At 41.4% G+C, this 14,240-nt stretch overlaps 1 protein-coding gene across 2 annotated transcripts; it reads right to left on the bottom strand.

The window, feature by feature from the left end:
- Nucleotides 1–1,358: 1,358 nt before the first annotated feature.
- LOC133890946 (vesicle-associated protein 4-2-like) lies at nt 1,359–9,803 on the bottom strand. Of its 2 annotated transcripts, none has more exons than XM_062331600.1 (7): nt 9,307–9,803; nt 8,059–8,075; nt 7,797–7,878; nt 7,586–7,701; nt 1,966–2,043; nt 1,752–1,871; nt 1,359–1,653 (listed from the first exon to the last, which is right to left on the bottom strand). In XM_062331600.1, exons 1-7 carry the CDS (start codon nt 9,608–9,610, stop codon nt 1,594–1,596), a joined length of 777 nt encoding a protein of 258 aa, XP_062187584.1. In that variant the 5' UTR covers nt 9,611–9,803; the 3' UTR covers nt 1,359–1,593. The 2 variants fall into 2 exon arrangements, with proteins under 2 accessions (XP_062187584.1, XP_062187583.1); XM_062331599.1 differs by having other exon boundaries at nt 8,005–8,075; nt 9,307–9,794.
- Nucleotides 9,804–14,240: the final 4,437 nt, after the last annotated feature.

Below are 14,240 nucleotides of genomic sequence, written 5' to 3'. Positions count from 1 at the left end.
TGTCATTTTTCGCTCACTCAGGCCACGACAAACTTTTTTCTCACCCTCAGCACGTGAATTTTCCATACAAAATTATAATATTAAAAAACTCCTAATTCTCATAAATGATACGCCTTTCTTTTTTGGTGTCGAACCCCACTCTTTTCAAGCTAATATTTTTGTTAGAGTATATTCAACCGATTTCCTAAATCTCGCTTCCTATATCTTTATATAGAAAGCCTCTTCAAGATATTCACTCTCTATTCCTCTACACGCTCCAACTGACTACCTACATCTTTCTCCCTAAATTCTACTCACCTATATTTTATTAGTGTCCTATAAATAAAAAATATTTGCAACGTCTAAATTTTCTATATGTTTGAATTTTGTTGAATTCAAATTGAATTAAAAGAAGAATGTCACATAAAATGATAAAAAAGCATTACAAAGTAACTCATTTTTTCACCATATAAGCTAGGGCTAATAATTTTAGAAATTAGTCTATCACGTAAGAAAAATATTAGTGATTTTTTTCAGATTTTTAGGAATTTATCTAAGGCACTAACAATTGTTAAAAGTTATAAAAGTAATATTTTTTTGGGAGAATTTTAGTTTAAATTCTATATAGACTTTTTGGTGAATCCAATTAAAATAGGTTACACATAGATTATGGAATACGTACAAACTTTCTATAATTTTTGGAGCAACAGAAAACCACTGTTTGAACAGAGAAGATAGAAAGGAAAAAGGGGAGCTGTCGAGTACTTATTTACAATGGGTCCATTGTTATCGTCCGTTCTATCCTCAACATTTTTTGCCCGCTCGCTATCCGCTTCGCGAGTCTGTTGGAGCCGTGTTTTCGATCCAACTCGCCAAATCTGGTAATGCTGAGCCGGATAGCCAGCCCCATGAGACGTGTGCATCCAAGTTGAAATGAAAAAGGTGGAAATGAAAAACATTATTGGACCAGTCTTCAAAACAAGGTGGAAATGAAAAAGAACAAACTTGTAAGATCCATGAGACGTGTGCATCCAAGTTTTACTCGTGGCGAAAAAGAAAGCCGACATGGGAACTTGGAAAGTAGCAAAAAGAATGAGCTCACCTAAGGTTTAAAATTGTTGTCACAAGGTTTGTTCTGTTGCAAGCAATATTTTCATATTCCTTGCAAAGTGTAACAAAGTGTTGTACTATGTCGCAACATACTGAAAGCACATGTAACCAAACCAAATACTGATTGCAACAAATCAAACGCTGGTTGCAATGGTTTTAAAGTTTTCAAAACTCAGATGGTTTTCACCGGCCCGCCCCAATTGGCACATCACTTGCAAACAATTATAAACAGTAAGAAGCAGATATTCTACACCGCACTCACTTCAGCCTGTTCCGACAAACTCTTCCAGCACTAGCACCCAACAACACATTTGTTAATACACAGTTACACAGGAAGTACTGAAAATACCAGCGGTTAGCTTGTCCTTTGGGGACTCTCGATCCTGCAACCACAGGCCTAGATTACCACACACTACACTACCACAAAACCTAAAGAGTTTACAAGAATGTCACAGCCCTTGCTTAAGCAATATGCATAGATTCCGAAGCAGCAGAAGGTACAATTTACACAGAATCGGCCACTTCAACCTGCTGTTGCGCGAGGTATCTTTCCCTTCGCTCTTTCTGCGACCAACACATGAAGGATGGATTTTAGCAATCAGAACAAAATACATGAACCAAACAGGGAGCCAGAACATCTCATGTCAGCTGAGAAATATTACCCATTCATCAATGACAAGCCCTTCACCAACAATTTTTGGGCCATTTTCTTCCGGAGGTTTCTTCCGTGCCTCAAGTGCAGCTTCTGCTTCAGCTAATTGATTTTTGAGCTTTTCCAGTTGCTTTGAAAAAGAATGAAAGGAGTGAGATTATTATCTTTCCAATGTCCATTGAAGAGATTCCATATGCAAAACATTGTTGTTATCATTTGCTTACAGGGCATGGACTACCAGTAGCCAAGAAAACAACCCTCAGGATCTTCTCAACTACAGCTTGATCCTTCTGCTCATCAAACTGTAACAAAAAAAAAAAAAGTCACTCTCCCAAACAGCAAATAAACTATGAATCCGCAAAAAAGGTTACTGGTACTTCGGAAAACAGAGTTGTATACACATGATACCAACAAAAATAGCAGGAAGAATTGCAATTCTGAGTTTCAAAATCCTAGAGCATATACACATCATTAATATCTTAACAAACAATACAGAAAGAGGACTTTTACAGTACACCTAAATGAATGCATGCCATCTATTTTTCTCATCCGGTAGTTTAGATTGGCCCAATGATACTCTATCGCCCATCAGTATCATGGGTATCATTAAAGAGTATCATGGGTATCATAAGGGTAGGATTGGAAACAAAAAATCATGATAAACTTGTAAATTATATGTTTAATTAGGAAATGTCAAAATATTAGTTTATTCTTCGGATAAGCTTTCACTTATTCTGTTCATTTCATTTATTAGAGTTTTCACTCTCCGTCGATCGGTCGATGATGGGTGGTGAAGGTCCGAAGTCCGGTCAGTCAATGACGTAATTACCCCTAAAGGTATCAAGATAATTACAATAATACCTACTAAAATGGACGGTTGGATCACAACAATGATACTCTCCACCATCTAGTATCATGGTGTACTGTAAAGGTTCTCTACAGAAAAGGGCTTAATTCTTTGGTGATCCTTGGAGCATGGTGGCTCTAGAAGCATCGCAATGATTGGGTCTTCAATGGAGCTTCATCCGATGTGAACAAGGTGCCGCGAGCAGCGGCAGATGAACGAGCTCTATGGTGTACTGCCGGAGCACATGATGTCACGACCCGGATTTGAGAGCTGTGAGGAACGTCGAAATTCAGAATGCTAGGTAAACGGATGCCAAACCATACACTTTAGCTCGGGCAATGCTGGGGATGGCGGTGCCCAAACCCAAGGCCCGGGGTAGATGGAGGATTCTCCTAATAATTTCTTGCTTCATTCCAAAGGGATGACCGACTGGCATATATATACCTGGCCCTAACAGATGCATATAACAGATTACACTAACAAGCTAAAAAACTAGAGATAAGCTACGACCTGAACCTAACTTATTGATAAAGGAATATCGGATATCCTAACAAACTACTGGACGTCTAGGCCTGGCATGAAGTCCTGCTGCTGCTGCCGTGGCGTTCCTTGGGTCCATACGGCCGGCCCACATGATACATGAGCTCAGGAGCATGTTGGCTGGGTAGACTACGTCCCTTTCCTAGTATAATTCCTTGGTCGTCTTACTAGTTTATGTGGCCCGTATGTTTTCAATTTTTCTTGGGTGGTTCGGAATGGTAAGCTAACTCCTTTTCTTCTATTAATGTAATGACATGCAGCTCTACTGCGCGTTCAAGAAAAAATACCATAACTTGGATCAAGGACCAGCAACATGAATTATCCCATGTCCCATCCAACTCAAAACACCAAATGCAGAATGAGTCAGACGTATAAGATGCAAACTAGTAACAAATTGTTGAACTAGGATCACCCTATCAACTATTACCTCCATTCTCTTTTAGATGTTATTTTAGCCTTCGGCACACAAAACAAGATTGCAATAAATTCTTTCATACATGACATGTTTACCCCTCTCGATTTCTCCAACATTCAATCAATAGCGCATAAGCCACCAATCCACTACACTCATTGAATTGAAACTCTACTTTCCAATAGATTTTAATATGGACACTCTAGTAAAACACCACATTAAAAACCCAAAACGACATCTATTTAAGAACAAAATCAAATTCCTAAAATGACATCTATTTGAGAACGGAGGTAGCAATTGTGTTTAGTTGAATCCCCAAACTATCCCTCAAAATTAATGCTATATGCTGAGAACAATAGAGAGTAAAGAATTTGCTGGATAACAAAGCTATGCAATGAAAGGTGGGAATATGTTAGAGAGTAGAGATCAGACAGTGCATGCTAATGCATGAGCATTTCTGTACAAGGGGCTTCACACGAAAAAGGCTTGAAACAATGATCACGTGTGATTTTACTTTATGTAATGAAATTTATTATACAAACTAAAGGTAAAGGGGTGATTGACCTGGAGGGCGTCTAAGGGTTTAAGCCAAAATATTCCACCAAGGTTACGACAAATATACAGGCAGATGCCATGAATTTCCATTTATTTAGTAATTGTTAGTTAACCTTGACAATCCTTTGTCCACCCTAGCAGCCCCTAATCACTAATAGGGTGTTTGGTTTGAGGGAACACAGTGGTCAATGAATCATCTGTCCCTAGCTCTGAACATAACTCACTTGCTTGGTTTGAGGATAACATGAGTTGGTCCTTCACCACTTCAACCCCATAAGCATAAGGCTAGTACAATAAGGATGAATGGTGTCATCCTACCAAAATCATACTATCATAACATCATCCCATGATGAACCAATCCATTATATGGTGATGTGGTCCCTCAAACTAGACAACCTATAAATTAGTTACTGAATTTGGTGCCTCTAGTTTAGCCATAAGCTTTGTAACACCCTTTGTTTTACAGTTTGGCAAATTTCACTAAAATATTGAATTTTTTCCAAATTTACAGCAAATTAAATAAATTCAAATCAAGTAGGGCAAAGTATCCCAAATTCACTTTGAATTTAAATTTTAGAATTCGAAAACATGCACAAAGTTCACCATTCTACATTTTGGGATTTTCCTGGATTATATTTGGAATTTTTTTGGCAGTTCAAAATGAATCCCATTCAAATTTTAATCTCTAAAAATCTTAGATCTATTTCCAACCAACCGCCACCGCACTAGTTACACATTACTGACGAGCGAGTCCCACTGTCTCATCTCCTTCCTCCTATATTTTTTACCATTGTCCTCTTCCCCATCTCTTCTCCTTCGACACGCAAGCCGGCGAAATCAGCGTCGCTTGTGCCGTCCCGTCATGCTAACATTGGCGAGCTCACCGCCGCACTCCGTAGACCTGTCATGATGCTGCCATCAGAGGAGACCCCCTTCTGTAGTCCGTGTCGGTCTATGGACCGTGAACCAAGTCCATATGCTAGTAGACTAGAGACATGCACCCAATCCACAAAGCCTACCTAGTCCACCAAACAGTAGCAGCCATGGATATCAATTTCATTTTACAATTTTTTTGGTTCACTGGTGAAAAGACTGAAATTCACGAATTTCAGTCATTTTTCGTCCTCTGCTGTGTGGGTCCTACATGTTAGTGAAAGAAAATTCCGAAATTCGATATTTCGTTCCCCTTCAAAATTTTCGAAATTCTCGAAATTTTGACGAAATTTTAATCTCGAGTAGCAGCTCTGATTGACCATTGATCAAGTCAACTTTGACCATTGATCATGGGCCCGGGCCACACCCGTCGGTGACTTAGCCATTTATTGATTGTTTGATTTTCCAAAAACAAAAGATAAATTAGAAAATATTTTTTTAGAAATTCCAGGGAATATTCCAGGAATATTCTCCACTTTTCTAATATCTGGAATTTATATTCCAGCAAACCTTTTAAGGCCCGTTTCTCCTCCGTTCCAACTCCGATTTCGACGATTCTTTCGCCTATATTCATTTAAATTCAAGATCTATCCAACCATACCAATTTCATAATTTTTGAAGTTCATTTGAGTTTTCATTTGAATTTATTTGAATTTGAGTTGTTTTTACAATAGTTTGCTTATTCGACATTAATTTGCATATTTTAGAGGAAGAAGCGTTCAAGGAGGAACCCAAGAATCCAGATTACGAGGAAGAATCGGAAGAAGACTTTGATGAAGGCAAGTCCTAAATCCTTTGATCATATTTAACCCAGTTTTATAACCACAACCCCCCTGAGCCAATTTTAAAATGTTATATACATGCATGCTTAATTTGATTAATTTCAATGGTTGACTAGTTATGACCTAGCTTGATATGACCATGCCTTGTTATTGAATTATTGTTATTCCATAAAACGCTAGAAGGTCACCAACATCAATTATATTGATTGTATGAATGATTGTCTTGAATTACTAGCATGCTTAGGACTTATTATTCTTTAGTGTCAAATCATGTTAATTACTCATAATAATCATGCTTTTGCGAAATGTGTGAAATATGTTGTTCACTTGGTGATGTGAGTGAGTTAAAATGGGTGGTGTTAATGGAACCAAAAGTCTGATTTGGCGGGGGTGAGTAAGGTCCCCTACGAGAGTGGGACTACCTTTGGAGCAGGTTGTAGTTTTCTTGCTGGGAGACATTTGCCTCGATCGTATAAGGATTAGTTTGGTGTGACATCCCAACCCCACTAACTTAGCCCGGTACCAACTTGTAGGCCGGTGGCGGCAACGGGAGCCAGGAGAAGATTTAGGCAATCTATGTGAAATCCTGTGATCTGGCTAGCAATTCTAAGTGAGCCATGTTTACATAAGCCTCTGGTTGAGTATTCTGTGGGTGGATATCGTGGTGATGTTGGGTAGGTGAGGTGCCTCATTATGTCAGCTCTACCAATCGCATTGGTTGGAGTTTCTGCATATTTTGTGGGTAAAATGTACAACATCTGCAGAGTATAAACTATTTAAATAGCCGTACCCACAGTCAAGGATATGCTATGGTTCGTCACAATGATTAGCTTATGATGTTTGTACCTACTTGACGTGTGAGTGTGTTGTGTGCTTGTGTTTTGAAAGTGTTGGCTATGTGTCGTGAGTTGGAGAGGACTGGGTATCTGCCATCTACAAAACTTGGGAACTGACGGGATAGATGTATCTCCCCTAGGGCCAACAACCCTTAATATTGATAACAAATCCTGGTTCAATAAATGCTTTAAAACTTGCTTTGCAAAACCAACCTTTGCATAATAAATCAACTTTCTGCTAAACTATGGCCTTATCCTTAACTTACCCCTTAAGCATCTATCAACCCCTTAAAGTAGGACGAACTGAGTACTCATTCTTGCTCATTGACTTCAGATGAAGAACCAGAGTACGACTTCACGAATGATGGTGATGAAGAGTAGAAGAATAAAGGCTACGTCCGCATCCAAGTTGCCTGGAGGCATCATGCTTATCTACCGTTCCGCTATCATTATCCTCTTTTATTTAGGCATGCCGGCCATTTGTGTAAGAACTCTGTGATGTTGAACCCTATGCAAGACTCTATTGTGGTACTGTAATGTAATCGTTGTATGATTGAGATGTTGTTCTGTTGGAACATGCGTATCAGCTATTGATCCAGGGACCGATACAAGATGCATGGTGGAATTCTAGAACCGGGGTACGACAAGCTTGAAATGGGACTTCCTGCCCAGCTAATCCCACCTAAGGTGCACACTAACAATGTGTTCCCACCTGCCACCACATGACCTTCCTTTTTCAATTTGGCCTCCCACCTAGGCCATCACTTCTAAGTTCGTCACCTCTAAAAGTTGCCCCATTCCTCTCATCAACAACAATGATCAAAGAAAATGTACAGGAAGGTTGTCCCATTGAAAAATAGATCAAGAACCATTTGGATCTATGTTAACCAGAAAAACCTTCGGTGTAAATCAAACAAGAATGCAGGAAAAGCTACTAACCAGTTCTGGTGCATATTCCATTGGCCCCTGGACCTTCAAGCTCAAAATCTTGAATTTTACCTTGCACTTCTGTAGAACATTCTCATTATTCTCTGGCTGCTCCACAAACTTGAAAACTGGCAAGTCAGAAAGACAAAGATAAGCACCAAAAAAGAACACCGAGAAGCCTTGTTGTTATTCAAGTGAAGATCCAAGGTTATAATAGTATTACCAGTTGCTATGATAGTCTCCCCAGGGGAAAGGATGGCTCCAGGAGGGCGCATGAAGCAACTCTTGGGTGCAGTTGTTTGAAACTAAAGATTCAAATATCAGTTAACAGTCAGAAAAATATCATTACCAACAAAACAAGTGTTAAACACTGCTGTTTGGACACATCTTCTGTTGGAATAGAACTGTGCAACGCAATATGACATATGAACCTTAAATGCTACATGAGACTTGCTTGTATTCTTTATCCCGATTGCACTTTTCACCTGATTTCCTGGTTCATCTATACAAGGCAAGACCAGAATGTTATTAGCTTCTGTTCACAAAAGAGCAAATGGTAAACTATTAAGAAGCAAGACAGAAATATCCTTCTAGCACTTTGCTGCTGTTACTGGTAATTATAACATAAGAGCACAAGTGATCATGCAAGCATTAATCTGAAAGTAAAATCAAGCCTCGACAGTGATTTAACCAATCAAGTATTTTTCTTGTCCACTGAATAATAACTATCTGATTCTGTCAAGGGTTCTAATCTAGACAAAACTTTAACCAGATATTTGGCATCCTATGCGTTACAAATTTGCAATAGTTATTTGGCGTTACTGAGTGTCCCAGAAAACTAGGCTTTAATAAGCGATATTTGGATGTTTGCTGACCTATTTAATCGGTTTACTAGAAACAGAAGAATAAAATTTTACAAGACATGGCCACCTACCACAACTGCCTTACTCGCATAACAGCGTGTCACAAAACGACAGCGCAAAATTACCTAACAGAATCTAAGCATATTGCAAGATCATCACAGAATTGTAGTGAAATTTGCTTCTATGTTCTACCACAACAAACTTGAGAAATTAAGCCTTATAAGCATGTTTCATTTGCATGTTCAGTCACAGCAAACTTGTGCATTGAAGCATCAACAATCAACCAACGAGAATTGCTGCATATTCCCGTAAAGTGGATGGATGACAAACAACTGTCACCAACAGACGGTTACACCGACATACCATATTAAGGCTATACACATGCTATACTTAGCACATCAGAATTCCAGCTTCAGAATCTTGGGACTTCTACTCAAGATTCAACACTGGCATTTCCCGTCGGAATTTCTACTCAATAAGTGTCCACTAAGATTTAGATCCAACTCCTAGATCGATTGTATCCTAACTTCTACATCAAGATCAGGAAACCCGGGTGGAACTTTTCCCGCTCGCCAACCAAAGGCAAACCCCAACGAATACATTCGCTAGAATTAAGCAACTCATTCGCCAAGGCACCCTCTAAGATCGCAACTTCCTCCAGCGCCCACCAATTTCCACTTTAGAACACCGGAGATCGCGCGAAACTAACTAAGATTTACAGCAAAAACATAGCGCAATCGAAGGGTTTTAAGCATGCGACACAATCAGATCAGGCAAAGATGGCAACTTTCCAGGCTCCTCGCGATGAGCCGATGAGATCTCAGAATTAAACAAGGACTCAATGAAAGCTCTAATTTCTCGCGTGCTCACATGGGAAGTAGAGCTTGTTGGCCGGATCGAGCCGCAGGCGGCGCCGCGCCGGCAGCAGCGACTTGGCCACGGACGAGATCGACCCAGCCGACGCCCCCTGCGCGCCTCCTCCCGCGCCGCCCCCGGCGACGGGCGCCTCGTGGCCGTACCGGCCGGAGGAGTAGTGGATCCCGGACGACGACGGCGGCGCCGGCGCCGGCGCTCCGCCCACCTGCCGGAAGGGCATGCGGCAGAGGTTCCAGAGCTTCCCACCGGCAGAGTCGCCGCCGGCGGGCGCGTACCTCTCCTCGCCGGAGATCGCCATGTGCCGAGGGAAGTTACCAGTTACCACCAACGTACAGACAGGCTGTGGTTCCTGGTTCGGCTCTCCGCTCTCTCTCTCTCTCTCTTCTCCCTTCTAAAGTGATCTTTTCTTTCACCGTTCCACCTCAGCTTTCGCTACAGTGCAGCTGCATCCTTGATCTCGCACCTTTTATCGCGTCTTTTTCCCGTTGACTTTTATTTAATGTCCTGTGGACTCCGGCTTTATGCTGCTGATGGTACAGTGAAGCTAATCATGGGTCCTTGATGGATCTCTATGCACCACCAGGGGAAGTGACAGCACAGCAAAGAGAGTGAAAGTAAGCATGTTTCCGTCCCGTTGTAGCCTACGACATATTTTGTCGTTTCTTCACCGGCGACGATGGCGAAAATCCTTTTTCGAGCGCGCGCCAGTTGGAGAAGTTGCGGCCCGCTTTGTCCGTATCCGAGTCGGGGGTGCGGCCTGCGGGGCTGTCGGGGGGCGCGCGGCCCGCGGGCCGAGGCCAGGGGAGCGGGGAGGCCCAAGGGGTGCATATGTTGAGGCTCATGTGGGACAAAAGTTTATGTTGGGATTTTTTTAAAAAAATTGTGCTGATAATTTGTTGAAAAAAGTTTGTGCTGAAATTGTTTTCTAGACAAATTTTCTCGATAATTTTTTTCAATAACTTTTCTTGGAAACTTTTCTCGATAATTTTTTGATAACTTTTTTTGATAACTTTTCCTGATAACTTGTCTCGATAACTTTTATTTAAAAGTTTTCTGGAAAACTTTTCAAAAAAAAAAGAAATTTGCGGAGGGAGAGAACTTACCAAAAATGAAAGTTGCTAGTTGGTAAGTTTTTGTGCATAACTTTGTGTGCAAAATGTTTTGCAAAAAGTTACCAAGAAAAAATTATGATCGATTCAAATATTCCTTTATTTTTTTTCCTCCATCACACAAGTCCAAGCGACTCGCACAAACAAACACTCCTCATGCACGTAATCCTCTTCGGTGTAAACGCTCCTCATGAGCGTAAACGCTCTTCAGTGGCTCGGTAAATAGGGAACAACCATAAATGGTTTTTGTCGGATAGCTATATTATTTACTTGGAGAGTTCCCCGCTCGCGCACGCTAAATAGATGCGTCCCGACGATGGCCGGTTGACGTAGCCGTTAGGGTTAGAGTTCATCAAGACTACGAAGGGGAAGGTGGCCGCTAAAAATTTGGCGATGGTCTACGAGTGACAACGACGTTGTCAGCCACAGTCGTGGGCTATGACGGTTAGACATAATGTGGGAAATAGAAAGGGTCGAAGGGCCATATGGTATCAATAAACATTATCTCCACTAACGTAAGTTTCCTTCTGTCGTGCGATCTACCTTCCTGTGTGTTCTGCCATTTGCTATCCCTGACATGTGGTCCCCCTCTGTCCGCCCTCTCATCCACCCCTCCTTTTGTCCTGATTGCGTTCCTCTCTGCCCCCAAAATCCCTACCAAGATCCCTCCTCCCAATCCCCTAAGCACGCACAACCCATCCCCCGCCGCCGCCCACCCCATCTGCCCCAAATATTCTCCACCAACACCATGATACAGCTTCTTCCGCAATCGTTGAGCCTCCGCACTATCGGTCTCCTCTACACAGTCAGCCTCCCAATCTCGAATGGCGGCAGAGTTCAAGTCCCTGGCGGCGCAACCGCAAGATCCATATGAGCGGTGTGATCTGGCCATAGCGCATCAAGGCGCTTGTTGTGGCTAGGTGGGTGTTCGGGCTGGAGCAGGAGGCTAGCCGATCGGGCCAACTAAGTGCTCATCTACACTAGGCTCTTTGTCGCACTCGAGGACAGTGTGGGTGGTGTTCGGTGCCTGCTTGTCATTTGGGTGATCCATTCCAATTCGGGTCTATTTGGATTTTCCAACTTGGTGTTCGTATTTTGTGTGCAGATCAAACTCAAGAACACGTCAACGACACTAATCATCAATTCGTCCTACTCTTCGGGTGGCGAGTGCATCACTTCCAACGGGGTGGTAGATCCATCACTTCTTCCCCTTTTTTCTGATGGCAGCCGGGCACGAATGCCTCCTTCCACCGCCGGGGTGGTCCATCCGTACTTCTATTGGTTTCTTCATTTCTTAGAAGGAGATCAGACCTTGCCTGGTTCAATTCACTGAGGAGCATGTATGTCCATTTTAATTATTGTGCTTGCTTATTTTTTAATTTTAGCAAAATTTGTTTAACTTCAATCAGAATTTGCTCAATTTTTTTAAAAAAAATCATGCAAAAATCAGTTATATCGCCCCCCCCCCCCCCAATGTTTTTACTTTCTGCAATGTGGACCCTGCTCGGAGGGGCATCACTGCATCAGCAAGCTTTAAATCATTTCATCAGTGTCCATCTCTAAGTAGTTTTTAGACCCTTTGTGCCTGTTTTTGTTACTTGTGAACTCTTTTATAAAAACTTTTTGCATCTTAATTCCCATGTGTTTGAAATATCTCTGAAACCAGAGTACTCGGCAAGAGTTTTGTTTAGCTTTTTTTTTTTTTTTTACTCACAAACATAAGAACAATGTTGCTCATGTTTATGCGAAGCAAGTTTGTTGTGCTTTACTCTGATATCTATGTTTCAATGAGAATTCATCATTTTTTCAAACCCGGTTGTAATCCTGCCTAGTTTTATCTTTCCTTAAACTAGCTAAGTGTTTTCATTGAGTTCTTTATGTGATGCAACATCTGTCTGTTCTAGCTTGTAGCTTATATGGTGGGAAGAAGCTCAAGGAAGTCTTTAGGAAGCTCAGGGGAGTCTTCTTTGTCGATTTCCGATCTTCGTGGTGGTCACCCTCTCTCCCTCGATTTAGGTGGTGAAAGAAGAAAGAAATGATCGAGAGAGTGAGAGTGAGAGTTAGTCGATGTCTTTAAGTGACGCCTCTGAGTTCTAGCGGTAAGGCCACGGCTAGCGTCGGTCAGACCACAAGTAGGGCCAACATGCTAAAAGTATTCTTTCTTTTCCCCATTTCATCCTATGCTTTTCCTTATCCTCCTTAAATGGCTTTGGAGTTTCCTAACAATTTCTAAACAATTTCCACTCATAATTATATGGTGGAAATGCAAGTCACTTATTGACATTGCATTTTCAGAACATGTTCTAACACTTAAAACAAAAGCCAACTACATAGAGTATGATGTCATGAAGTGTATGTATGTTTGATGACTACGTTAAGGTTTTTGGGTGTGAAATAGGCATTGTCCCAACTATAGTGCTTACAAATTTCTTCTCAATATCAATGATCGGGTACTCCTCCGAGTCCACCACCTAGTCTATCTTTTTTCCCTTGCAGTACTCCCTTATACCATCATGGGCATGCACGTATGAGCTCACTATCACCTCTAATCTACACGTTGTCTTTGGATCGACTCTTAAACAAAAGTGTCAAGTTAACACATATCACACATGATTGTATGCCATCTTCCAAATCCAACACATTTGAGTCCAACAACATAATTTCCACCCCTCAATAAAAGCACAATATCGTAACAAAACGAATTAGGTTGAAAAGAGAAGATAGCTTCATTTTCTTACCCATGGGGAATCTCAGCAGGCTCCATGAATTTTTTCCAGTTCTTGCTCCAATGCCCAACTACAATTAGAATACCAACCAATTTTACGGTTGTGGGCTCCCTTAACTTCCCCCCAAAACAAGGGTTCACCATCAAATCCAGCAAAAATTAAGAGGGTTAGTGGAGGGGATTCTTACCTATTTCTTATCCGTTGTTGCTCGATGGCTCAGAGGTGAGGGGCAACAGAGGGGACGCATGAAGTTTGAAGCATCTAGACCCCTAATTTGGATTTTAGTAATTAATGACAATATATAATTATAGACTAACGTGTTTAATTAAGGAATGTGAAAGGATAGTCCCGGAGATGGTGAAAGATCTAGAAGATGAATGTGTGAATGGCATATGAAGATGGCTAACTCAAGGCAAATGTATTAAATAGGATATTTTCTTTTACCTGTCAAGAAGGGTTGTTGTTCATTTCCTTGAGGTATATGTAGTTATCACCTTGCTCAGGGACATTGCATACTAGACGGAAAAAAATTAGTTTGAGAAAGTGTGTAAATATTTGCCTAGAAAAGATTAAGTGATGAGTGCATGGCGGTCTGACCGCCATGGGTGGCGATCTAACCGTCACCTACGCAAAGAGGGAAAAGACTCTAGAAGACTTCACAGAGTGACCGCCAGAGTGGCGATCTGACTATTGATACTTGAAAGTGTCTGGTGGTCAAACCACCAGAAGGGCGGTCCAACCGCCATGGCACACAAAGAGCCACAACTCTCTAGAAAGGCACACGGTCTGACTACTAGAACGTCTGAAAGTCAAAATTAGCCATCGGCTTGACAAAGATCTAATTGGTAGATAAACTACAGTTTGACTGCCATGGACTCAGAAGTCAAAATTCATGTATAATGGCTATAATTCAAGATGTGGCCTATAAATAGTCCTCAAACGGGTATGAGGATAGAACTCCATACATCCTCATTGCTTACTTGAACACCTTGAATCCCCCTCCCCCTCACATTGTTTAATTGTGCATTTTGTGAGAGTGAGAGCATTCTAGTGAATAGTTTCATGTGGTTGAGCTTTGTGGTATTAGTGATCC

The sequence above is a fragment of the Phragmites australis genome, chromosome 14 (assembly GCF_958298935.1).
Source record: "Phragmites australis chromosome 14, lpPhrAust1.1, whole genome shotgun sequence".
Taxonomy (NCBI): domain Eukaryota; kingdom Viridiplantae; phylum Streptophyta; class Magnoliopsida; order Poales; family Poaceae; genus Phragmites; species Phragmites australis.
The sequence above is the reverse complement of the archived record's forward strand: the minus strand, read 5'-3'. Positions and strand labels throughout refer to the sequence as shown.